The sequence below is a fragment of the Podarcis muralis genome, chromosome 7, assembly GCF_964188315.1.
Source record: "Podarcis muralis chromosome 7, rPodMur119.hap1.1, whole genome shotgun sequence".
NCBI lineage: Eukaryota > Metazoa > Chordata > Lepidosauria > Squamata > Lacertidae > Podarcis > Podarcis muralis.
Window position 1 is genome coordinate 53,263,410 of NC_135661.1, and position 26,447 is coordinate 53,289,856.

The window sequence follows — 26,447 nt, forward strand, 5'->3', positions numbered from 1 at the left end:
TCCCCTGCAAAAACTCCAGGCAGTGGAGCTGCTGATGCAATCCCCTCCTTTACTCTGTGCGGGAGGAGAGGGAGACGGAAAAGCCAAACCTTGCTGTCTGGAAAATTGGACCCCACAAGATGATGATGAAGTCAGACTGCTACTGAGGAGTGTTTACGCCCCCAGCCACACCCACCCAAGGCAGAGCTGAGCAGAGCCGTCTTTCCCATAGGGCTTAGTGGTGCGTCATGCCAGGGCGTCAGCCTCTCAGGGACATTCCAGCAAGTGGGGGAGCTGCACGGCTTTGCCAGCGACCTCCCCTTTCCCTGCACGCCCGCCAGCTGTGCCCCATCAACCATAAGGCTGGTGGGTGTGCAGTTTCCCTCCCAAGCCTCTGCGGGGATTGCTCTCCCGCAGCAGCATGGGGGAGAGTTGTGGGCCCCCCGGCTGGCTGGAAGTGCGTAGCTATGGCCACCCCAACACTATCTCTGGTAATTTGGGGGCGCTGGGCAGATATTTGCACCCCAGCACCACATCTGCTAAAGACGGCCCTGGTGCTGAGGTCCCATACCAGCCACTGTACCTCTAACATTACAGTCAGTATCAGGAGCTGATGGAGAGTGATGACCAGGCGGGATTTCCGTGCAGATTTCTGAAAATCTCCAATTTCTAATGCATTGAAAGCCCATTTGCACTCTGAACAGTCATCTCCCTGAGCTAAAGGTCTGATGGGTCTTGGTGCTGCTGCTTGTCTTCTTGTTGTGCATCAGGCCTTCAGCTCAGGAGAGATGACTGAGAGTGCAAATGGGCTCAAAAGCCTTCTTACAACAGCATGGAAGGTCTTTGGAAAACGCTTTGGGGAGAGACCAGATTGTGTTGCATTTCACTAAGGGACTATGTGCTGAATACTGAGCCGCAGCAGGAGGTGTGGGAAAGGAGCCTTTAAATAAACAGCAGGCGCTTTGGGACCCAGTCAAGATAGGCACTGAAGCAAGGCACAAAAGATTAAAGTCTTCTGTTCTCCACCCTACTCCCTCTCCCCAACATCAATGCAAATCTGCTGTCTAAATTTTAAAAACCATTCATGCAATTCCTACCTAGGAAGATCCCTTGTTCAATACCTGGCAATCTCCAAGTAGGGCTGGGAAAGGCTCATGGGACAGAGCACTCCTTCCCCCATATAATTCATGGCCGGATTGTTACCTCCCCCACCCCCTGCAGGCCACATTTGGCAGATGTCACCTGACAACACCAGGGGAATAGAGGACCTCTTCACAGTTCTTGCAAGAGCCCTTCTTCGCAAGCCCCTTGCCACACGCTGACTCTGTGGAATGCTTTGCAAGAGGCTCAACAAAACCCAAACACCAGCTGATCGTGGGCGCCACCAATCAGCTGTGCTGGGGAACCTCCTCCCCTCCCAGGCTTTTACCTGCCCTGCACCTGACATATCATGCTTAATGGAGCTGTAGGGAAGGAGGGTAAAAAATGGTCTTGTGGGCAGAATGAGGAGGCTGAATCAGGCCTGTGGGCTTAAAATAAGCCATTCAGTTATGAAACTTGCAAATGTAATCAGAACCCCATCTATATTTTGTTAGTCGTCAACAAATTGGTGGGCAATGGACAATAACTGACCAAATGTCAAACTGTGGATAACAATTCTCTGTGAAATCATTTCCAGTGAAACAAAAAAGTATCTCCTGTGTTGGAGCAACCTAAGCCTGGTTAAGGGTTTATAATTCGGTTCGCCTTTGGCTTTCAGCTATTTTTTCAGGTAAAATCTTGGTCCAAAAGTTAACTGCTTGCTCCTTCAGCTTCTTTGCCGGCTTCTGCTTTAAGCCTATTTCCAAGTATTGTTCAGCCACATCGTACCGGGGCCAGTTCACCAGGCCAGCACCGTTCGGGTTCCTAGAAAACATAAAAAGAGGCCATCAGGACCTGTTTTCCCAAATATACTCACTCTTGTGGGTGATGGTGGGACAATTTGGGGTCATTTCACTGGAAGTAGGACCCTGACCTCCTCGCAAGGCACACAAGCCAACTGAACTGGCTCCTGCTCTTCCCACTACACCCTCCTGCCTATATTGCTGTGCAAATCTATGTTTTATGGCGCTGATTGTGGGTCAGGGGTTTTGCTTCATGGACAAATCCTTAAGCCTATAGAACATATATCTCACCACCCTGGTCACTCACCCCCAAAACCTCCAGCCGACCAATGTCCTTAAAATGTAGCGCCCAGAGCTGGACACTAGACTACAGGTGCTGCCTGGCTAAAGCAGGATAGACTGACTCTGTATGGTTTTCAACAATCTGGACATGATTCTGTCAATGAAGCCTAAGATTGCATTAGCTTTCAAAGCAATTGCATCTCACTATTGGTTTATGTTCATCCTGTGATCTTCTAAGACAGGGGCCGCCAGCCCTCATGTGCAAACACTCTTGTTGGAGTCCCTGGACTCCAAACTTCCAATTTATTTATTTTTTAGGTAGTCTCTGACCTTCCTAGAAAGAAAGTTATCAACCAAACTGTGCCGCCATCCTTTTAAGTAATTTGTCTAAAATGAGCCAGCATGGCATCTTCAATCTGCCAAGTGAAGTCAGACCTATGATTGATAAATGAGATGTCTGACCTCCATGCAGTAAGGATCCCCAGGGTCCTAAACAGCTGCTAATGTCCGCTTGCCTTTCTTCACTTATGTATTTCTTCACTTATGTATTTCTAATGGTTCTAATGGTCCTAATCTCCGTAGTTTATATTTCCTTTTCCTCCAGCAACCGGGATGCATTTTTTCTGTAGTCGGCCCTACCTTCAAGTTATTTTATTGCAAATACTACACAGTAAGTGTGTCCGGATGTTAAATAATTCCTCACCCAGAATAGCAAATTCAAATGGTGAAAATTTTTCAAAGAGGCCGAGGTATGTCTCCTGTTCTGCAGGAGCTGGAGGCCAGGCCCTCATTAAGAATTTGCTGTATTTTCACTTACAGTACAAGGGTTTATATGCCTCCTTCAAAGTAAGTGTTTAATGGAGCTTACTGCCAGATAAATGGGTATCTGATGGCAGCCTAGACTTTAGTGTAGGATTGACACTGGAGGAAAAAAGCAGGGTTATTCTGCCTTTAACAGCTGTATCTCCACAATGAGAGCTAACAGGATATAGCTGGGTTCACATGCTAAGCAATAGATTGTCCTGGAGGAGTGTACGTGTGAGAGAGAGTAAAAGAGCCATGACTGTGGTCTAATTTTGTGTTATGCCATTTGTGTTATGCCACACCTTCACGGCAGCCATTTTGTGACTTGTGCCAATAACATTCTCTCAAAATTCAAAATGCACCCACTGGTTCAAAAAGGGCTATACTACAGTAACACAACATCAGCATTCTATTCTATTCTATTCTATTCTATTCTATTCTATTCTATTCTATTCTATTCTATTCTATTCTATTCTATTCTATTCTTACTCACCCACTGCGAGCAAAATTAGCCCAATATTTCATAACCGTTTTGCTCAGTCTTTTCTCTTCCTCTGTTGCATCATCTGCAGACAAGAGACAAAAATACAGATGTAAGCCATTTTTAAAGATTATGGGATAGTTTTCAACTTTTACTCAGAGTAAATTAATAATTGCAGTGGGTCTACTCTTAGTAAAGCTTCGCTGAATTTCACCCATTGGATACAACCATGGTGTTCCGCTGCCCCAGAAGCGGTATAGTCATGCTGGCCACATGACCCGGAAAGCTGTGGACCAACGCCGGCTCCCTTGGTCTGAAAGTGAGATGAGCGCCACACCCCATAATCGCCTTTGACTGGACTGAACCATCCAGGAGTCCTTTACCTTTTTTACCTTTTCTATGTATATCAAATACAAAAATGCAATACAATAATAATATCACAATAATAAAAATCACAACAAAGGAGCGATATAAAATATTGTTATCGGACTGGGTGGCTGGTGGTCTGGAGGATTACTTGCTCTCTGTGAAACCAAAGACGAGGCTTTGGAGATCTTCTTGGAAACCTAATGGGGAAGCAGAGTGTTAATGCTATGAGCCCTTCCTCCTTACGCTCTGCCTGTATACAGAAATAATTCAGTTTCTCTTGCGTAACAATAATAGCTTCATAACACACAGAGTGGCTCTTTATGGAGGGACAACAGAAAAAATGAGTTATATAAAATTCCTATACATTGCTACAGGTCACCTAGCCCTTAATACACTAGTGGCCAAAATTGTGGAAACCTTTTGGGAAAAGTGTATTTCCAAAGTTTGATGGCTCATAACACCTGATTGGCTCTCTAAACACTCATGCTCATTGGCTACATTCAAATTAAGGAAAGCTACTGCATATCAACCTAAGCAAGTTGAGCTTCCTTTTTCTAGTTATTTGGCTATAACTTTTGATAGAGTACAGATAACTGAACAAACTTTGCTGCATTCTTCATTATCTTTCCATTGATATAATTTTATGGTATTACTCAAAAAAAGTGGTGTTATGAGCCATCAAACCTCAGAAATACACTTTTTCCAAAAAGTTTCCATAATTCTGGCCAATAGTGTAGGTCACTTTCGTTCTGCTTGATTGCAGCTGGAGTCACAAGAATACTCACTAAGGAGTCCTATAGATTAGGGAGACATGCTTCAAAAGAGCTTCACTGCCTGGTGCAAATGGAACTCCTGCAGCTTTCGTCCATAACTTCACTCCTCTTGCCATTTAGGCTCAGTGAGAGTCACTCATGCAATCAATGCTGGGATGCCAGGACCAGAAGCGAGAGGGGTGGGAAGTGTTGGATTGGCAACAGTGGCTCATACCTTCACAACCTTAAAATCTGACTGCTGTTAACAAATTGCATGTGGATCTGCCTTGGACAACAATTTAAGAGTCTTCAAAATGCAGCCAGCCACAGTCCCTCTGTGACCACCAGCAATCCTGAGGTTTAAACATCCTGTTTAGATGTGATTACATGGCCATCGTTTGCAGATGAAACCAAAATATCATTAATTGCTAAAAATAAAATGTAAAAAGTTTTAGAGAGCCGAAGCACCTCACCTGCTAAGAAAGGCTTCCCCAAGACAAAGCCAATTTCATCACCATGGTCCGCTTTAACATAGTCTGGTTTAAAGCCCAAGGATGAACCTGGACGGTGCTGAAATTCATACACATAGGCTGGGTAGCCAGCATCTGAAAAAAAACCAAAGATGATGTTAGAAGGGGGCATTCTCTGGCACATTACCCAAAATAAACATAAAGCAACATGTTGAGTGAGTAGCTGGTGGAAGAAAACAGGAGGAAACCTTAAATTTATTTATTTATTTACAAAAACCTTTTCATTTAGGTCCAGAATGGTCTGTTGTGGGGGAGAAGTTCTGGATTCAGTCTGTGAGCCAGTTCTAATTGCCCACTCTTGATTTTGGAACTGGAACCGGAAGTCATTTTTCAGAGAGTTGATGACAGTTTGAAGGGGGATCACTGCTTGTGGGGCAGGTGTTCACTTCACTTTATCTCTCAGGAGTAAGAGGCTTTGAAGAGTTTTTAATTGTTTCCAAAACCAGAGGGACTCACCCATACTCTTGACTTCTTTCCATGTGGAGGTTCCAGGGGATATTCTCTCAACTAGCATAGCCACTATTTCCCAGACTTCAAACTGAAAACCAGAGTTCCTGGTAGAAAGTAATCTCCATCCCCCTACCCCAACCAAATGCTTGCATGGCCATTCTGAGAGAGCCACAGGTAGTTAATGCTGAAGGCCAGCAGCTCAGCAGTGGAAGCAAATAAATGCTTCACACACCAACAAACCTGGGCTCAGCATCTGCAGCTGTCATGAGTGGAGACATCTTGGGTGGAGGGAGGGGGGAATCAATTCAGGAGGAAGGTGCTCCACATTTTTGCAATTTTTGTGTGAAGTCCTCATGAAGACCCACAAGCATTTTCGTGCAAGTTTCTCCTAACAACAAATTTTTACAAGCAATTTTCCCTAACACAATGCATTTTTATGTGTAGTTTTCACTAATATACGGATTTTTTTCCTTCAAACTTTCCCCAGATGCACACACTATTTGGTGGGGAAATTGCATCACAAAATTGGGAGAAATGCTAATTTTGAAGGCTAGCTATGTTTCACTTTTGTTTCAGAAAGTGTGAATTGGTGAGGTTCATGTTAAAATCCCAATGAAACCCAATTTATGCCTCATTCCTAGTGAGCAGCTAGTTCACTTCTACTGGCCCAGTCAAGGCCACCTGTGATGCAGCAACTCTGACAGCAAACTGACCTCTGTGGAGTTTCGCTGTTAGGATGGCTGGAGCAACAAATACCACATCTCCTAGCAGCTCGAGGAGTTTGTCCCTGAGCTGTACAGGGTCACTAACATCCTTCAGATATTCATTGGCAACTATAGGAACGTGCTCCGGAGCGACACCCTGCAATGGGCAGATAAAGGCAGGAAGAGTTATTGAACAGTAGCTTCCCCCATGATCAAGGACAAGGGCAACATTGAACCACATTATTCCCTTCTGCTGGGAACCCTGTAATTTCCCTTCCCTGCCATCCCCTTGATGAAGATGCTGAAAAGAGTTCTTTAGGCGGCCAGAAAGCTGCCAGTGGATATCAAGCATCTCCAAAAAGCCCCTCCTTGCCACCCCAAGCAACAATTCACTTGGGGAAGTACAGCTAATGACATTAGAAAGTCAATCAGTCTGAGAAAGCCCCTTACCAAGATTTGCTCTGAGCTGCGCAGCACAAGAGTGACCGTCTCTCTGTCAAGCCCCTTGGTGGCATCCGGCAACTGCAGCATCTAGAGGAGAAGAAGCAGAGCTCCTAGTTCTAGATGTGAGCACTAGGGGGCTCCAGAAAGGTGAATGAAAATACACACACAATGTCTTACACTAGGAATAATCCATCCTGCTTCATGGTTATTGACGCCTATGATGAATGGAACATTATTAATCCTTTTCTCTTCAAGGAGGTCCTTGGGGTGTTTTGGAAGAAATACACCATCAACACTTGCAATGTAGAACACAGTGTGCTGGAGGGAGGGGAGAATAAAAAAAAATCAGTTATTTGCTTTTGCTTCGGTCTTCAGGGCTGGAACTTTCATTTATGCCTAACATAAATATGTCCGATGTTCTGCTCTTCCTCTTGCTCTGAAAGGCATGAGGCATTCTTGTGGTGAAGCCTGTTTGTGGCCCACACCCTTGCTGGTCAAAGGGTCAATGCCATGAAGAGTACATGAGAAAAGGGCCAGCCCTGGTTGACCAGGCTGGCTCTGTTTAGCCAGGTGGGTGGGGCTCCATGGGCTGTTCTGTGAGACTGGAGCTGGACTAGGAGCTACTGTCCTAGGCTTTGTCTTCCACAGAAGACTACCTCTCCATCAGTGGCAAGAAGTGAAGGTTTTGCAGCATCAAATGGCACAAGATGACTATCTCAGGCTGCATACATACACCCGTATCTTAGAAGAACATTTCCCCGTTCCCAAAGATCCCTGGGAACTGTAGCTTATCTATCCCAGAGTCGCAATTCCCAGTGGTGCCCTTTGGCATCAATGACACAGGGAGAGGTAGCCATGTGTGGGAGCAAAGTTTAGCTTGCTAAGTAGGAAGTTCAAACCCAAGGCTGCTTCCTCAGAAACGCTCCCTGTTCTATGCACAGGGCCAGCTAGGCAGGTGGAGCCGAGGTATCATTAATGCACAGAGGAGAGCCAGATATGTCAGGAGGGGTGGTTTCCATTTTGGGGGCACCAGGGAACATTTTAAATTAGGCCACGCCTGTAAAGTGGCTGGGGAAACTCAGCCAGATGGGCGGCGTATAAATAATAAATTGTTATTAAATTATAATTATTATTACAAAAAGGTCTGGTTCCATTAAAAAGAAAAAAGAACTAGGATGCTGGTACTTAACATCAACAAGATTACAGGACATCTTATAAAATGGGGCTGGGGAGTCTTTTTCAGCTTGAGAGCCAATGCCAATAGTAGGTGGGGGCAGATGCAGAAGGGACATGACTCTTATCTTTACACAGATGGGGGTGGGTGGCATCCAGCCACATAAAAGTGTGCATCCAGATTCCATTTATGGATCCTGAGGTGCAGAGAACTCTTGCCTGCAGTTTGGAAAAGAAGCAGGCTTAGAGCTGCCCCCAGTCGGCTTCTGTTGGTGCCTGTTCTCATGCTAAGCGTTCTTCACTTGCTTCCCTCCCCTCAGGCCATCCTCATCCCATTGATTTACTCACTTCTTCTTCTGAGCCAAGATGCATTGTGGTGAAATCCTGCAATTACAGGAAGGGGAGAAGACAGGTGTCACGTGGTTCTTTTTCCTATTTAAAGGTCTGCAGACATAAATCACTGAGAAATTGTCCTACACACAGGAAAACTATGAGAGCTGTGCACAGGGCAGAAGAGGGCAAAGCCCCAGAAGAACACTGCCTTGGAAGGAAGCGGATTAAACAACCAGTGGGACATTTGCAGGAGCAGCTTCTCTTCTGGGCTTGTGCTGCCAGCCTGCTGGACAGGCTCCAAGGTGTGAGGAGCTCCACTCACGCAGGCCATGCTACTCTCTCCCTGCTCCCTTACCTGTAGTGCTTCCCACCTCCCAACTGGTAACATTTCATGGCCACTAAGCATAGTCAATTCTCATGCAGTGATGGAACAGGGATAGGAGGAGTAAAAATGATTGTGCCATTATTATCATTATCATTATCATTATTATTATTATTAACAACATCTCTAGTTCCACTCTGAGATTCCTTAACCTCTATCAATACTTTTATCTCCCTATCTAGGCAGAGGGCAGCATCAGATTGCAGCACATTTACCATCTTGAGAGTCGTCTGTAGGATCTCGTTCTCTGTCTTTCCCTTGAGGCAACGAATCATCTCGACTGAGCTGGATGTCGGACAATCAGCAGTCGCAGCAATTTTCTGCAACCATGAGAAAGAAACCAGTCCTGGCTGAGCATCAGAAAGAACAGGCCGTTCTGCTCCATCAGGAGAAGCACAAATATTTTTAATACTTGTGTGGACACAGCAAGGTGTAAACAAAAGGAGCAGAGGAGGGCAGAGGAGAATGCTTCAGTGCCATGGAACTAAGTGTGCAACACACAGCCCCCCCCCCCCCAACATCCTGAGACAGGTGTAAGAACCCTGAGACAGTTGCATGTCACTCTAAGAAACAGACCACTTCATGTTTTGGTTTTTTTGTTTTAAAAAGTGCAACACAGCTCCTTGGACCAGCACACACGCTCAGCTCTAGCCAATTCCCTCCCTTGCCAATTCCGTCTATATTACCAGGGCTATTTTCACACACTGACCTTTGCAAACTTTTGTGGATTAACCTTTGTGAGAGCCTCCATGACAGAAACGCCACTTTCAGAGATGGCTTTGTGGAACAAACCCTTTGACAGAGGAGATACGACCTGAGAAGGGAAGCAGGAAAACAGACATCCCAGTCAGGGCCTTGCCATATCACTCCTATTTCCAAAAGGGTCCAAACATTCCTCCTGAGGGGTGCTGGACTTCCTCAGGGTCTCCTCAGCGAGAAGATCTGTAATGCCGCCTTCACCCTGGGCCTCATCCCTCCAAAGTGCAGGCACAGGTGAGGGTGGCAGAACTATGGCACACCCTCAGTTAAGGGGAGCAACAGTGGGCCCCAACACACTGGTCTAGAGCCCTGCATTAACTATGTGAGTGGTCTGCAATCCACTCCGATATTCTGAAGGTCTGCCGAAAGGAAGTTTGAAAACCCGCGCATTAGCTACTTTGACCCTTAATGTGGATGATTAGCAATTCTGACACACTTCAAACCTGTCTAGGTTCAATTGTTCCCCACTAAAGCAGGGAGGGGTGGTCTCCCCCAGAGAGACAGCCTCCTTGGCCTGTGACACCGTTTGTTGCCCTTTGAATGTTACCCCAAACAGCAGACCCTCCAAGTGTCCCTATTTTCCAGGGACGTCCCTGATTTAGAGAAGCCGTCCCGGGTTCTGATTTGACCCCAGAATGTCCCTCTTTTCCTTAGGCTGTCCCAATTTTCATTGGAGAAATGTTGGAGGGTATGGAGTTATTTGACTCCTGAGCCATCTGAAGGCAATCCTGTAAAGGGAAGGGGTTTTTTATGTTTAATGTTTTATTGTGTTTTTATACATGTTGGAAGCTACCCAGAGTGGTTGGGGCAACCCAGGAAGATGTGTGAGGTTTACATAGTAAGATTATCTTTATGGAATGGGGCATCCCTATTTTCACTGGAGAAATATTGGAGGGTATGAAACAGCTGTCACCAGCTTGCCTCATAAGAAGGGCCAGGCCTTGAACCCCACCTCACATTTCACTATTAGTTGTTGTTGTTGTTGTTGTTGTTGTTGTTGTTTATACTCTGCCCATCTGGCTGGGTTTCCCCAGCCACTCTGGGCGGCTTCCAACAGAATATTAAAATACAATAGTCTATTAAACATTAAAAGCCTCCCTAAACAGGGCTGCCTGTTCAGAGCCTGGGGGCGGGGCTGGTTAGAGAACCACTGACTGTTAGAAGGTTAAATATGCTTTTTTCCAATTTCTATCTGAGTAATAGAAATCAACTATAAGTTTATTCTCAAATTAAACTGCTTCAGAGTGACATGAATTTGCAAAAAAAAATTGCCTTCAGTATCAGTTGCCCATTTTGTTTTATAAGCTTTCCTATTCCAGTTTTTTTTAATGCAACGTTTCAATTAAGACACTCTCTTGAGTTGTTTTCAGGATAGTTTCTTCACATTAGTAATCTTAGGTTTATGGAGCAATATAACAAATGTAATATTTGCTAAGTTTTATAGCTAATCACTTGCAACAGAAGGTCTGGAAATTCTATGAACAAAAAATAAACAAATGAATCATAAATAATCATAAATTAAATAGCACATGTTATGATCCCCATGAACCTACATGGGCAGAAACACTGAATCCACCTGCAGACTCTCCAAATATAGTAACTGATCCAGGATCTCCTCCAAAGGCTGCAATGTTCTCTTGCACCCACTGGAGAGCTGCCACTTGATCCAGGAGGCCCCAGTTTCCACGTGCAAACTCATCACCAGTACTGGAATGAAAAAGAAGCACAGAAATGATAGGCTCAGATGGTATTTGGGGATTCAGAAAAAAAGACATCTACAAAAGGAAATAGTCAACATTCCTTCTTTTCACTTTGTTGAAAAGCAAATCAAAAGGAGAGATTCTCCTAGCTGAACTACAAACTTTCATTCCTTCAAATGTCCTAAGGCTGTCCTAATATCTGTTGCCAATACTAAACCAGTTCAGGTAATGTTCCACCCCACACAGCATGCCTGTCATCCTGGACATGTGTAGACAGCTGTAACATTTGCATGCAACGACAGTATTGTGTTGCATGTCAAATGCAACACACGTGGGCCAGAGCAACACAACCCACAGCCCATATATCATCCAGAAATTCATAGTGCAATTTGTGTTTATATGCATTGAATCTTTACTTGCAGAGACCCTGTTTCAAATGTTATGCCCGCATGCAGCTGTTAAGAGGTCTTGGAGGTAGGAGAGGCATGACAAGGAACAATGCAATCCAATCTTAGCCTGAAAGGGGTGGGTGGGTGTAGATGCAGCACAGCATCCTCCCCCATGGTGCATAGACAGAAGATCTGCCAAACCTGATTAACTTTTTGAAAAGCAGCCACAATACAAAACCTACCCATGGGCATGCAACGAGAAAATGCCCTGCAATAATTCCTTTTAATCTGGTTACCCTGAAATGAAGCAGCCTCTCCAGAAGCAATGATATCTCACTGGACGTGTCTAGATTTGACCACATGCACATTGGAGGGGAGGAAGGGGTGCTGCAGAAGATGTGAGTATCTGAATAGAAGTTCCACTTGCCCAGTCACTGACAGCCAGTCTTAGAGACCTGGGCTTGAAATCCAGGTTCAAATCCCCACTTAGCCTCAGGCCAGAGGTCTATTGCCTCTTCTACTTCACAGCTTGTTGTGACGGCAGAACAGGGACACAAAAGCTGTAATCCTAAAAAAGCACAGTCCAAGCTCCTTTGTGCCCCTCCATCCAGCCCTGGAAGCCTCCAGCAGCCTCCTACTGGCCACCACCTGCAAAGGGCCACCACCCGTGGTCACTTGATGGTATGATGCACGATGTGGTGTTAGTGGTGTGGCTCACTCTACCTCCTGCCCTGTCCCCAGGGAGAGGGCTCCCAGTTTGAGGCTCCAGTGTGTTGTCAGCAGTGGGAAAGGCAGGCTCTGGTTTCCCTGTGGCACTCCAGCACTGGCCGTGGAAAGCTTTTGGTTGCCACTAAGCAGTCCATTCTATCCTCCATGAGGGAGGAAAGCAGCAAGGGTGGCCTGTGGGACTGTCCATCCAATCCCCGAGAGGAACACCCAGGTGGGGACCTTTTCTTCTGCTCCACTCACGTTTCAGGCACAGTCTTGAAGGAGCTTGGGACAAACATCTTACCTATAGAAACCAAGAATGCCCAGCCGGTATTGAATCGCCACCACCACCACGTTTTCAAAAGCCGCTAACGCAGACCCATCGTATGTGGATGCAGCACCCACCAGTAATCCTCCTCCATGGATCCAGACCATCACCTGAAAGCAAAAGATAGAATTTGGGGCTTGTGCTGGGTTACCTGCCCTGCCAGAGGCAAATAAAATGTTCAGAGTGGGTTTGATGTCATGCTTCACTTGTATGTTTAGCCTGGAAAAGAGGAGACTGAGAGGAGATATGATAGGCATCTTCAAATATCTGAAGGGCTGCCACATGGAGGAGGGAGCAAGCTTCCTTTCTCATACTCCGGAGGGTAGGACTCAAACCCATGTTGCAGGAAAGGAGATTCCGACTAGACATATGGAAAAGCTTTCTGACCGTAAGAGCTGTTCAACAGTGGAACAGTCTCCCTCGGGAGGTTTTCAACTCTCCTTCCTTGGAGGTTCTTAAGCAGAGGTTGGATGGCCATCTGTCATGGATGAGATTTTTTTGCCTTGCAGGGGGTTGGACTAGATGACCCTTGGGTCCCTTCCAACTGTAAGATTCTCTGATTCCTTCAGTAGTTGGATTCTGAGCTGTTTAAGGCTTTGTATGTTTATATAGATGTGGACTACATTTGGCAGGCTGCTTGACCAAGACACATAATAGGGTGTGAAAATCCCTGAAGAAGAACATGGCTTACTGGTAACTTGCTATTCTTGTCAGAACGAGCCGGGGTGAAGATGTTTAAGTACAGACAATCCTCAGAAATACTCAAAGAGACCTTTTCCTTTTTGTTAGTAAACATATCTGACAGCATTTGTCCCACTTCCGGATCCTGCAGACACCTTGACAAAGCAAATAAAAGAAATAAACTAATTCAGTACACACAGTGCGAAAAAAGCTTCTCATGTTTGACTGTCAGCAAACATCAACTGAGTAGAGAGGAAGCAAAGTGTTGCATGACTTAATGCATGGAGGGAAGCAATTCTGGTGAACTGCTTTGTTGGAGAATGCCAACAAAGGACGAAAACCCAGGGCGGCAGCCTGTCCCCGCCTGATCTGATATAGTCTTTTCCTTAAGTGGTGCTGCCGAACAAAGGCCACCAAGCCTCTAAGACAAGCCTTCTGAGTAGCTGACTGTTGCCCTCCCTTTGCTGGGGCACAAGTTTCAGCTTTCAGGTCAGTTTAAAACCATTTAAAAGCTAGTTTGTTTCATGGAGGATTGGGGGGGGGCGTCCTGGGGAAGCAAAGCATCACTCGGCGGGGGGGGGGGGGAATGCTGTCTTAAAAGGGAACAATTTCTTGGGGGGGGGACCAGAGGGATCCTTGTAGGGGGTGATTCAATCAATAGGGACATAAATACGTAGGTTTCTCATTGGCATGCAGAGTGCATGGTAACTTGCCTGCTTGGTGTGAAGGTTGCAGATGCCACACACTTTCTAGAAAACTATAGATCAGGGTAGTCAACCTGGTCCCTACCGCCCTCTAGTGGGCATTTCAGGATTCCAGGTGGGCGGTAGGGGGTTCTACACCAGATGTTACTGCAGGACTAGTGGGCAGTAAAGAAATTTTACTATCAAGAAAAGATGCATTAGTGGGCAGTAGGTATAAAAAGGTTGACAACCCCTGGTCTAGATAGACCTAATAAAAAAAAAAAGATAAGGAATTGTGGGGTCTGGATGGCATCCACCCAAGAGACCTCAACTGCTGATCTTCTAACAAAAATATGTAATTTATCCCTCAGATGAACCTCCATTATCTGAGGACTGGAAAGTGGCAAAAATAACACTAATTTTGATAAAGGGGATTTTCATATCCAGAGGACATTCAGAAAATTACAGCCTGGTTAGCAAGTTCTGTTAGGTCAACTTTTCTAACAATCCCTTGACAGCAGGTAATACTTTTTCGGGGTGACCCAACTTCCCCTGCACTTGACTTACATTGGTGGGTAGGTAGTTGCATCTCTCAGATTGCTCCAAGGTTCTGCCGGCTGCGGTTGGGAAAACCGTAATGGCCCAAGAGGTGGCTTTGCATAGGGGATTCCAAGGAAAACATCCACCTTTCTCTCAGCACCACTGACTTGGACCTGCTGGCCCTGGAGCTTCCCATTCTTGGTAAGCACTTGTGGAGGAGAAGGATTTTGGCCTGTGTGTGCATAGAACAGAAATGTCTGAGTCAGAGAACCATTGCTATTCCTGCACAGAAGCTGCAGAATTTCAAGCTTCCAAATGCTAACTATTCAGCTCTCCGGTGTCAGAAGCAGGGTTAGATTTCACATCTGGAAAAGCCTGGGAGTCCTGAAGCAATGCTGCTCTGGCCATATGCGGGCAAAGGCAGCACAAACTCCACTTTCCGCAAGCCGGGCAGAACTTCTCCTTTGGGGATATCCTTGACTGACTTAATGTACCTTTTTACTACTTAATCAAATCATAAATTAGAGGAAGACTCAATGGCCACCTAGGTTGTGTACACACCAGACATTTACACCGCCCCCCAAAAAATCCTGGAAACTATATTTTATTAAGTGTACTGAGAGTTGTTGGGAAACCCCTCATGGAGCTACAATTCCCAGCAGCAGAACAACTCTTGGGATCCCTTTGGGAAAAATAACATGATTTAAATGTGCTTTAAAAGTATGGCATGTGTGCCACCCTAGTCCCCACCCCACCCCTGTCCACACTCAACTTGATCCAAGAATCACTGTCTTTGAAATAAATCTTCTCTTACTAATATCTCTGCCTTGGTCAATGGGGACACCACTGTTTGCGTTTCCTCCACCTCATCACACTGTTGGCTGCTGAAAGCTTAGTATGTGTACCCACACAGGACTTCCCAATCTCTCTCTCTCCCCTTCTCATTCCTCCTGGCTGAGAACTGAGTGCAGATGGTATAATTATCTGGGATTCCCTCCGGGGAACTATTTCCTCCACTGGAATCTTCCTGCACAACCAGAGCACTGGTTTTGTATTCTCCATGGGTGTTTTCTTAACAACAGTCCCACAGCTCCCCTTCCACCTTCTCAGCAGGAGGATTGTACACCCCCCTTCTCTTTTACCTCCCCTTTTATTCTGCACAATTTGCTTAGTAACTTCCCCTCCCTCCCTCTGTGTCCCTTTTGATCATATTTTAATCCTGGGCGTCAACAGCAGTGGGAAAGACCGTGTGATTTGGCAGCATGAACGTGATTGTAAATGCAACCTATTAGGGCTTCAGCATGCAAAACAACGTTTCAGTTTAGCAAGTTTTGTCTTGGTAGCAGAGTTATATCCCAGGTGGAATCTACACACATATTAAAAAACACCATGAAAATGCTTTTTTAAAAAAGAAAAAGTTTTGAAAAATACATAGAATTTTGCATAGCTCACTCTCGCCATCTAGTGTCACATTTGTATATTTCACTTTACAGCACAGTTAAAACATTGTTTTGCTATTGTTGTTTGCAACTGTGTAGCTGAGTCCCCAGTTTGAGTTCCCTCACGTGAGCTTGGCCCACGTGAAGCTCCCCTTCTGCACCTCAGTGTCCTCCTCTGCTACCATCTCTAACCCTGGGTTTGGGGGCTTAATGTGCCTCACAGGCCATAACTGGAAGTGGGGCAACCTTGCAGCTGAGGCAGGAACCCAAAATGCCCACTTCCAAAGCTTTCCAAGTTGTCAGGTGGAGCCATGATGCCTGAGGCTCCAGCTGAACAGGAAAGCTGTGGGATCACAGAGACCTGTTGGGTGATGAAATATTGTTTGGCTCAACAAGCCAGAGGTCTAGAAGGATGGGCATTAGAGGGAAATAGCCACCAGAGCCATCACTTGCCCCCAAGTCAAGGCCCCAGTGAAGGGCAGAGTTACACACAGCCCAGGGACCTTCAAACCCTTCCCCCACCGCAGCATTTCCACTTCTGAAGAAGGTGCCTGGGATGATGGAGTTAGGAAACTGCCTGACCCTCACCTCCAGCTGCCTTGATGAGCTGCTGGCAGGACTTCTCCACATGCACCTTTCCTCCACTCTTTCTAGGCACGAATCATACCTGCTCTGGAGGGTAGGACTCAAACCAATGGCTTCGAGTTGCAAGAAAGGAGATTCCGAATAAGCATTTGGAAAAGCTTTCTGACAGTAAGAGCTGTTCAGCAGTGGAACAGACTCCCACGAGAGGTGGTGGACTCTCCTTCCTTGGAGGTTTTAAATGACCTAGATGACCCTTGGGGTCCCTTCCAACTCTATGATTTAAAGCTTCGTATACAAGTGCCCTTTCCCCCCATCCTGCCACTTGCTCCACAAAAACCTGCTCTTTAAAGCTGAATTGGAGCAAACATCAATTTGTGGAAGCCACGAATTTGCTCCGATTCAGCTGTAAAGAGCAGGTTCTGGTGGAGAAATCTCGGGGGAAAGAAAACAAACAAATGCTCAGACACAGAGCGTTAAAGATCCAGGCAAAAGCTAAGCGTGGATAATCGTTTTATTTGTTTGCTTGATGGTTGTTTGCAAATTTTAATAATTTTTTATACATAAAAAATCTAAAATCCTACCTTCAGCTGTCAAAACGGTGGCCCAGGAGGCCAGGATCAGAGGGAGCAACCAAGCCATTGGGCCAGCCATCGAAATCTTCAGCCCACTCAGATGCCTGAAACACAAGTAGCTCCTTTCAGTGCAAAGGTTGGCATTGGCAAAGATAAGCAGTAAGGATTGTGTAACATCTGATGCCAGGAGAGTTCAGTTGCAGAGGAAAGGCCTACAATTAACCTTGAACGGGGCTTGGAGATGGTCCAGCAGCAGCAGCTCCATCTCCTTTGGCAATGCCATTAATAATTAAGCAGAGGGTGCACTTGAACCCAAATTGATTCAGAAGGACGAAAAAGGCAGAAATTTAATAATACAAATTAAAATCCAGGGAGAAAAAGTGATACTGGTTGGTATTTATGCACCTAAAAAGCATTTTTTCCCCAAAAAACTATAATCAGAACTTCTTGAATTTGCAGATCAAAAGATTGTTTTAATGGGAGACTTAAATGGAGTTCCAACTTTAGACAAAGACAGATCAGCCAGGAAAAAAGAGACCAAAGAAGGTAAACTGCCAAAAACATTTTTTCACATGACTCAAAATCTAAAGCTGATAGATATCTGGAGAATGAGACATATGTTTGATAGAGAGTATACTTTTTACGGCCATGTACATGATAGCAGCTTGAGAATAGATTCTCTATGGATTTCCAAAGAATTGGAAACAAGAGTCAAAAAAATTGAAATCAATCCCAGAACCTTTTCAGACCATAATTCCCTGACTATGGAACTACAAAAAGAAAGCCAAATCTCTTTTCGATGGAGATTAAATGATGATTTATTAGATGATCAAAAATTTATTGAAAAAGCAAAAAAGACCCTGACAGATTATTTTGAAATAAACAGTCAAGGGCAAACAAAGTTACAGACGGTCTGGGATGCAAGCAAGGCTGTAATGAGAGGACTCTTTTTACAACAAAACTCATTTAAAAGGAAATTGAGAGAGAAAAAGAAAAAAGAAATATTAGAGGAAAATATGAAAAAGGAGAAACAGCTGCCAAACAAGGCAAATAAAGAGGCAGTAAAATAGGCAATTAAAACATTACAAACCCATTATTCAATGATTATAAACGAGGAAATTAGTTGGAAAATAAAAAGAGTAAAACAAAAATATTTTGAGCACGCAAATAAACCGGGGAAGTTGTTAGCTTGGCAGTTGAAAAAAAGTGAACAAAGGAACTCCATTAAAAAAATTAACATAAATGGCAGAATCACAGACAAGCTGAAGGAAATAAGAGAAGGATTTGTTAAATATTTTTCTGAGCTGTATAGACAAGGGAAAGAAAAAACATTTAAGATAGAAGAGTACATCAGAAGTAGCAATATGCCATATTTAAAAGAAGAACAAAGGAACATTCTTAACTCCCAGATAACAATGCAAGAATTACTTGAGGCAATAAAAAGCTCTAAAAATGGCAAGTCTCCAGGCCCGGATGGCTTTACGGCAAAATATTACAAGAAATTAAATGAACAATTAGTGAACCCATTGAAAGATGTTATCAATGAAATATTGAACACAGGCGAAATCCCAGGAACATGGAAACAGGCCTATATAACAGTAATTCCAAAACAAGACGCAGATTTGCTGCAAATTAAAAACTGTAGGGCTATCTCCTTGTTAAATAACAATTACAAATTGTTTGCAAATATTCTAGCTAATAGATTAAAAAAAATATTAAATGAATATATACATCAAGATCAAGCCGGGTTTTTACCAGGAAGACAAATGAAGGAGAATGTAAGGAATATTTTGAACATAATAGAATATTTGGAGGCTAAAAATGAAAAGAAAGCAGCAATGATGTTTATAGATGCTGAAAAAGCTTTTGATAATGTTTCTTGGAAGTTCATGATAAAGCTGTTAGAACAAATCAGAAGTGGTTCTAAGTTTTTAAAAGGAATAGCAGCAATCTATTCAGAATAAAAAGCCAAATTAATTATAAATCAGGTGATAACGGATGATTGTAAGATCCAAAAAGGAACGAAACAAAGATGCCCATTATCACCATTATTGTTTATCCTGGTCTTGGAAATACTTGCCAAAAACATGAAGATGATGTACAGATGGTACACGACACCAGTGCAGTTAGGGAAAATGTACAAAACTAGCTCAAACATATGTTGGAAGTGTAAGGAAAAGGAGGGGACATTTTATCATATGTGGTGGGATTGTAATGTAATTTTGGGAAATGATATACAACGAATAGAAGAAAATGTTCCATTTAACATTTGTTAAAAAACCTGAAGCATTTTTGTTAGGGATTGTAGGGATAGATCTGCCAAAAAAACTGAAAAACATCTTCATGTATGTGACAATGGCCATGAGAGTTCTAATAGAACAAGGATGGAAGACTGAAGAAACCCCAAGTAAAGAATCATGGCAAGAAAAACTGATGGACTATGCAGAACTGGCAAAACTGACATATAAGCTACGGGACAAGGATAACTGTGACTTTAAAGATGAATGAGAACCCTTTACAAAGTATTTGAAGACGCAACAAAGCGAACTGGACTCCTTGGCTGGCTTTGAATAAACATTCACAAACTTTTTATTGATAATAATCAGCTAAATAGTTTGAGGATCTATACAACTTTGTAACATGCAGAAAACAGCATTCTCAGAGAAATCAAAGACTGGAACTGAGGGAAGCCAGAGGGGGTGAGGGTGGGTGGGTTTTGTGTGGGAGGGTGGGGGGGAGGGAGGAAAAATGGGGGGGGGGGATAAGGATGATATGTTTCTGGATAATATGTTTTGTTTTAATTTTGAATAAAAAATTAAGCGGGGGGTGGGGGGGAGGCTGTCAAGGGAGGCCGCACTCTGGAACACTGTCTGGTTTTAACCCCTGGAATTTGCACGATGCAGGACTGTGCTCATTCACCAGCAGAACTCTTGGAACACAGATTGAGTTCTGGCTTTTATGCAATGCCACCCCTGAACTAATCTGCAATAGGGGAAAGTATTTACTGACCTTACACAGTTGTTTGTAAGAATTGCAACATGATGATATGCATGCAAAGCATTTCTAAAATGCTCTGTTGCTAAGGCTCTAAACTTTGTTACACCACTGAATTTAGATCAAGAGTCTGAGCAGAACTCCTCTTTTGGATAGAATGGCAACAGCACACTTAGCTTGGCCAGAGTAATGTGGCTCCTTCACACTGAACTGAATGCAAAGCTGAATTATGGGACAGAAAGGCAACAGTCCTAAACACATTCTGCAGCAATAAGCAGAACTTTGTTCCAAGCACATATATTTAGCATTGATGTATTTTATTGCCAGAGTTGAAACGTTACATGCACCCAATTGTGAAGCTATGAGCTATTTCAGGGGTGCCAGCACATTTCTCGGGTTTGTTTTCCTTAGAATAAAGGTCACTAGAGACAGTGGCGTCTTTTTTTGCGATATATGATTTTATGTAGCTGCACATGCAGCCTGACTATAAGACGGAAGGGCTCACAACACAAATACTCCCAAGAGATCTTGCTCCCCTGTAAGGTTCCTAGCTCCCCTCTTCACTGCCCTAGTCTCCGTGGTTGCTGACAATCTGTTTGTTGAGCATTCGTTTTGATTTGCTTGCAGGGAGGCTGTACAATATTGTATCAAGAAAGTGTGCCTTTCCTGGTCCCTCATCACAAATAAGTGTGACGGTTTTTGTTTTGCTTTGTTTTTGGAGTGGGGAGCAAGTGTATTAAGCAAGAACACCAAATCAACTCTAACCACACAACCTGAACCTGCTGGTATGGGACCGAAGACCACCTCAAAATATCAACAGACTAGAATTACCCCATGTCTCTTCCTACCCAGTTCAAGATTCGACTGTCACCTGGGACTATTCACTGATGCTCACCAATGTGATAGCCTCCAGCCAGGTGAGGAGGACATACCTGCCCCCTTTCTGGAAGCATCTCCAGTTAGCAATTTCTAGCAACCAGCCCCCTGCAAATAAATACTTAACAGACTTGACCAGAGCCATTAACCTTAATGAAGACACTTCGTTTAGCAGGTCTCTTTTTCTATAGAAAACAGCCTCTAAAACAGAGTGATTCTGTGTGCGTGCTGCCGTCACTGTCTTGGAGTGTCATGTGCTGGGGCCACACAGCACAGAAAGCAGCACACAATAAAGATGGCTTTTATCATTACTGTATCACTTGTTGCCACACACACCTTTGGCTTTAAGTTCAGCACCTGCTGAAGTAGTGTATCTGTCAATCACAGCACGCTGTCTCTCTTTGATTTCTTCTGTGTCTCTCTGCATGTGCACACATCGTAAGAGTAGAGTGTGTGTGTGTGTGTGTGTGTGTGTGTGTGTGCGCGCGCAAGCACTCACTGTTGTAAGCAGCAAAGCAATGTTTCCTTTATAATTTTATAATGGTAGTAACAGTGATCATTACACAAATACACAGGCTTGCTGTTAACAACCCATGTGGCTTGCACGCGCTGCCATGTGGTGCCCACGAGGGGAGAGGTGCTGTCAGTCACAAGGCCCACACAAGCCCTCTCCACACCAAACAAACACAGCGATATGCAAAAGCATCAGATTTGCTTGTCCGCAGGCAGTAGTGGAAGCAAACCCACCCCAGCCGCTCCTCTTGGACTTAGGATGACTCTTAGGGAGCAGGGGGTTGCACTTAGATGATCCTTATGGTCTCTGTTTCTATATTAATTGGACACGGAAATATTTAAACCTCAAATCTACATTACACTCCAATGTGGATGAGCTCACAGTTCCAGGAGAAGGAAGTTTCCAACCCTAACCTAGAAGCGCGGACAAAGTTCAGAGCGAAATAGGTAGAGAGATAAAATCCCATCTCAGCCTCACAGCCTTTTGAGTTTGTAGGGATAAAGCTGCAATCCCTCTATCTATCCTCACAGAAGAAACGCCGCCCGCCCCCCGGACTCGAAAGGACCCACCTGAGCCTTACGGAACTGCCGCTTCTCGTAGGTCAGACCCAATGTCCGTCCTGCATTTCCCCTGGTTAACGTTACCACTGAAACCAGAACACAAAGCCAAAGGTACGCAAGCCAGCAATTCCCCGCCTTGGTTGTGTACAAGACGACTCCACCACCGCCCGCATCTTAAGTCCGCCCAGAGCCCTGGCAACCTTCCACGCCCCCTGCGCGCCCACTCACGGAGCCCGTTTCCGCTTCAATGAAGCAGCAGCCTCCTCGCCTGCCTTCGGTTCGTGTATTTTTGCACAGGGTCGCTACGTTACAGGTGATTCCGGGTGTTCCAAGGTGTCTATTTCAAAAGCACCAACAAGCACACAGGCATGGGAAGGAGCCATTTCTCTCCCTCCAATTGCCCCCTTCTGCCAGAATGCGCAAAAATAAAAGGTATTATTCAGTTAAATCCAGGGACTCACACCATCCTCCAAGGTGCTCTCTCATCTCCTGCAAACACGCAGCTAGCAAACGGACCTACTTACTAGCAGTTCAGGCTCAGAAGAACAGCGGCAGAGTGCATGCTTGTGATTGGCTGGGCGGCGGGTTGCCCTTAGCCTTCCTTTATGAATGGCACTTCACAGGGACTGTTGCCCTCCCTGGATTTCCGTAGTTCTGCAGCCTCATTAGTTGGCTTTTCATTCCACGGTGAAGATTGTTGCTGGTTCCCTTTTCTCAGCTCATTTAGCTTGACGTCATAAATTCCTTTTTTTTTTAAAAAAAAGAAAGGAATTGAGGGTGCCCACCTCAAAATTCGCTTTGGGCAACCGCAAATCATACAGCCCTGCTTCCAAAACAGCATCCTCCTCTGCTAGATGCTTTTGGATCCTGCCTCTGCTTCCTTCTTCCGCAAGGTACTGTTACTTGCATCACTTGTCAAAAACACTTATCGAGTGGAGGGGATGAGTAAATGGAGGTTGTGGGGGTTGGGGTGGGACCAACCACATGTGGCCCAGAGAGTATCTTCTCCCAGGATGACATGGGCTCCTGCCCCACCCAGTGCGTCTTGTGGGCGCATGGCCCAGTCAAGGGCATCTATGCATACCGAGTCAAAAGATGTTTTAAAAAACAAGGAAGCACGGGGGAAACACTCAAGAATGTGCTGTGGGACAGCAGAAATCCCCAAAGTCTACCCTAATACTGGAGATATCTATCGCCTGCATCTAATTTACTCTTGTTAAACTTGTCTTCCTGTACTGCATTTCTGCCTCTAAACATTCTTACTGCTTTCGTTCATATGACAGCAGGGTGTTAGAAAAGTCATTCTTCACCTATGATTTCTTATGCACTTTTAAGCAGTCAGTACAAATAATTCTATGCTTCTTCTATTTACGTAGTGATCATAGCAGATCTTATTTTAAGCCTCTGTTAATGTGTGGCTGCTCCAACTAAGCCTGTGTAGTTTTAAAATATATTGGAAAATTACTTTTACTGTGATATTTCAGTTTTTTCCCATTTTACTAAAGCTATAAGTGAACCATATGTGCCAGCAAAACAAGTTATTTGGCAAAGCAGTAGCAAAAACCACTTGAATAAAACTGAACAAGGGATCAAATCTCCACTGCTAAACTTGAAATGCTATTAATTTTTCATTATCATAGTAGTCGCCTTCTGAAATAAAGCCTCTAGAGTCATTTCCAGATGTCCGTTTTGATTTGGTGCAATTTGTATCTAACTCTGTTTTATGCTTGAAATGTAACATTGGGGCAGAAGAATGGAGAGTAGCCTTTTCTGGGGTAAACAAAACAGAACTACAAAGGAATGCATTTGGCAACCCCTGAGGTCATAAAGAGGCAATATACATGATAAGAAGGATGGCCAGGAGGACAGCGATCATTATCACCTTCAGGTAAGACCTGTTTCGGGGGGGCCCTAAGAAGGATGGCCAGGAGGACAGCGATCATTATCACCTTCAGGTAAGACCTGTTTTGGGGGCCCTAAGAGTAACATCCTAAGATTAACTTATCAGAAAAGCTACATCAAAGAAACTTGCAACACTCTCTTTATGGCCCAGGATGCATGCCTGGCTAAGCAACTGGCAGCTGGGCTACGTATGTCACTTGTTAAGCAAGAGAAATGGGCAGTAGAGGAAATGGACAGAGATGCAGAGGGTTGTGGGATTTGGACAGAAATTATTGTCAATGAATTAAACCCAGTCAATACAAAACATTCATCATGGACACAATGGCTTGATGCATATTTTATAATTCCTCATAGTAATCCCACCTGACCCCACACCCTGGATATTTGCACTCCTACAAAAGAGAACCCATCCTTTGACATGGACAGTTTATCCAAAATCTAACATTTTGCATTGTTGAGTAACTGTGTGGTAAACTCCATAAAATACTATGGTAGGGAATATGTGCACTTCTTCCTTTTTTGTATCAAGTACACTGTTTTGATTTTGTGACTATGTGATTATGCTTTAAATTTAATTGGGCAAATTTAGTGATCACAGTACGGCCATTGTAATTGTTTCACTTATTTATGTAATAATTTACAGTTTCTTTTGTATTATGGTTTTACTCTTTCAAAGCGAATATTTACAATTTTCACTATTCAGGGGTTTTTGTTTGTTTCTTTTGCTATGGTTCTAGCCATATGCTCACTGGAACAAATTAATATAGTTATAGATTTGATGGGGCTCTAAACCCCAGAAATTAATAAATGGTAGGATTTTGATTATGTGGGAGAACTACAAGCTGCAGAGGGATTCCTGGGCTAGCCTATGCAAAAGGACCTGGCCAAGCTAGGGCCATTCAGAAACAACTCCATTGAGAGCCATTGGCAATGCAAGAGAACTGTCCTCCCACATTGCCCTGAGGTGTGATCAGAGACTGGGGGTTTGGAAGAGCTGCTTTAAGAAGAAAAACACAAGAAATACGTTTCCATCAACAACCAAGAAATGGGTGGGGGTGGCAGTGATAGATGTCACCAAGCAAAATGTCACCACACATGTAACAAAAACCCAACAACCCACAGCCAGCCAGCCACACTCTTTAGTGGATCCAATGTTGGGTAATATGTGGATTTATATTGGATTTTCTTCCCTTCTCAGAATATCTGTGAATTGGGAAAATCCATATTTAGTGGGTGTAAAATAAGGGCTGCCACTTGGATGTGGAGGTTGTGAAGAAATGATAATAATAAACTGAGAGATATCTTGGTAGAGCATGGGTCTCTTAATCTCAGGGTTGTGCGTTTGAGCCCCATGTTGGGTGAAAGATTCCTGCATTGCGAGGGGGGGGGTTGCACTTAGATGATCCTTATGGTCTATGTTTCTATATTAATTGGACACGGAAATATTTAAACCTCAAATCTACATTACACTCCAATGTGGATGAGCTCACAGTTCCAGGAGAAGGAAGTTTCCAACCCTAACCTAGAAGCGCGGACAAAGTTCAGAGCGAAATAGGTAGAGAGATAAAATCCCATCTCAGCCTCACAGCCTTTTGAGGTTGTAGGGATAAAGCTGCAATCCCTCTATCTATCCTCACAGAAGAAACGCCGCCTGCCCCCCGGACTCGAAAGGACCCACCTGAGCCTTACGGAACTGCCGCTTCTCGTAGGTCAGACCCAATGTCCGTCCTGCAGTTCCCCTGGTTAACGTTACCACTGAAACCAGAACACAAAGCCAAAGGTACGCAAGCCAGCAATTCCCCGCCTTGGTTGTGTACAAGACGACTCCACCACCGCCCGCATCTTAAGTCCGCCCAGAGCCCTGGCAACCTTCCACGCCCCCTGCGCGCCCACTCACGGAGCCCGTTTCCGCTTCAATGAAGCAGCAGCCTCCTCGCCTGCCTTCGGTTCGTGTATTTTTACACAGGGTTGCTACGTTACAGGTGATTCCGGGTGTTCCAGGGTGTCTATTTCAAAAGCACCAACAAACACACAGGCATGGGAAGGAGCCATTTCTCTCCCTCCAATTGCCCCCTTCTGCCAGAATGCGCAAAAATAAAAGGTATTATTCAGTTAAATGCAGGGACTCACACCATCCTCCAAGGTGCTCTCTCATCTCCTGCAAACACGCAGCTAGCAAACGGACCTACTTACTAGCAGTTCAGGCTCAGAAGAACAGCGGCAGAGTGCATGCTTGTGATTGGCTGGGCGGCGGGTTGCCCTTAGCCTTCCTTTATGAATGGCACTTCACAGGGACTGTTGCCCTCCCTGGATTTCCGTAGTTCTGCAGCCTCATTAGTTGGCTTTTCATTCCACGGTGAAGATTGTTGTTGGTTCCCTTTTCTCAGCTCATTTAGCTTGACGTCATAAATTCCTTTTTTTTAAAAAAAAAGAAAGGAATTGAGGGTGCCCACCTCAAAATTCGCTTTGGGCAACCGCAAATCATACAGCCCTGCTTCCAAAACAGCATCCTCCTCTGCTAGATGCTTTTGGATCCTGCCTCTGCTTCCTTCTTCCGCAAGGTACTGTTACTTGCATCACTTGTCAAAAACACTTATCGAGTGGAGGGGATGAGTAAATGGAGGTTGTGGGGGTTGGGGTGGGACCAACCA

General features: G+C 44.6%; 1 protein-coding gene across 3 annotated transcripts; it reads right to left on the reverse strand.

Moving 5' to 3' along the window:
• Nucleotides 1-1,543: 1,543 nt before the first annotated feature.
• LOC114601889 (fatty acyl-CoA hydrolase precursor, medium chain-like) lies at nucleotides 1,544-22,415 on the reverse strand. 3 transcript variants are annotated; one of them, XM_028739498.2, is made up of 15 exons: nucleotides 22,356-22,415; nucleotides 16,960-17,054; nucleotides 14,382-14,586; nucleotides 13,142-13,286; nucleotides 12,427-12,560; nucleotides 10,879-11,032; nucleotides 9,276-9,380; nucleotides 8,782-8,886; nucleotides 8,203-8,235; nucleotides 6,856-6,996; nucleotides 6,685-6,765; nucleotides 6,244-6,391; nucleotides 5,024-5,155; nucleotides 3,442-3,514; nucleotides 1,544-1,884 (listed from the first exon to the last, which is right to left on the reverse strand). In XM_028739498.2, exons 1-15 carry the CDS (start codon nucleotides 22,358-22,360, stop codon nucleotides 1,710-1,712), a joined length of 1,731 nt encoding a protein of 576 aa, XP_028595331.2. In that variant the 5' UTR covers nucleotides 22,361-22,415; the 3' UTR covers nucleotides 1,544-1,709. The 3 variants fall into 3 exon arrangements, with proteins under 3 accessions (XP_028595331.2, XP_028595329.2, XP_028595332.2); XM_028739496.2 differs by having other exon boundaries at nucleotides 8,200-8,235; XM_028739499.2 differs by lacking the exon at nucleotides 22,356-22,415 and adding an exon at nucleotides 21,904-22,054 and having other exon boundaries at nucleotides 8,200-8,235.
• Nucleotides 22,416-26,447: the final 4,032 nt, after the last annotated feature.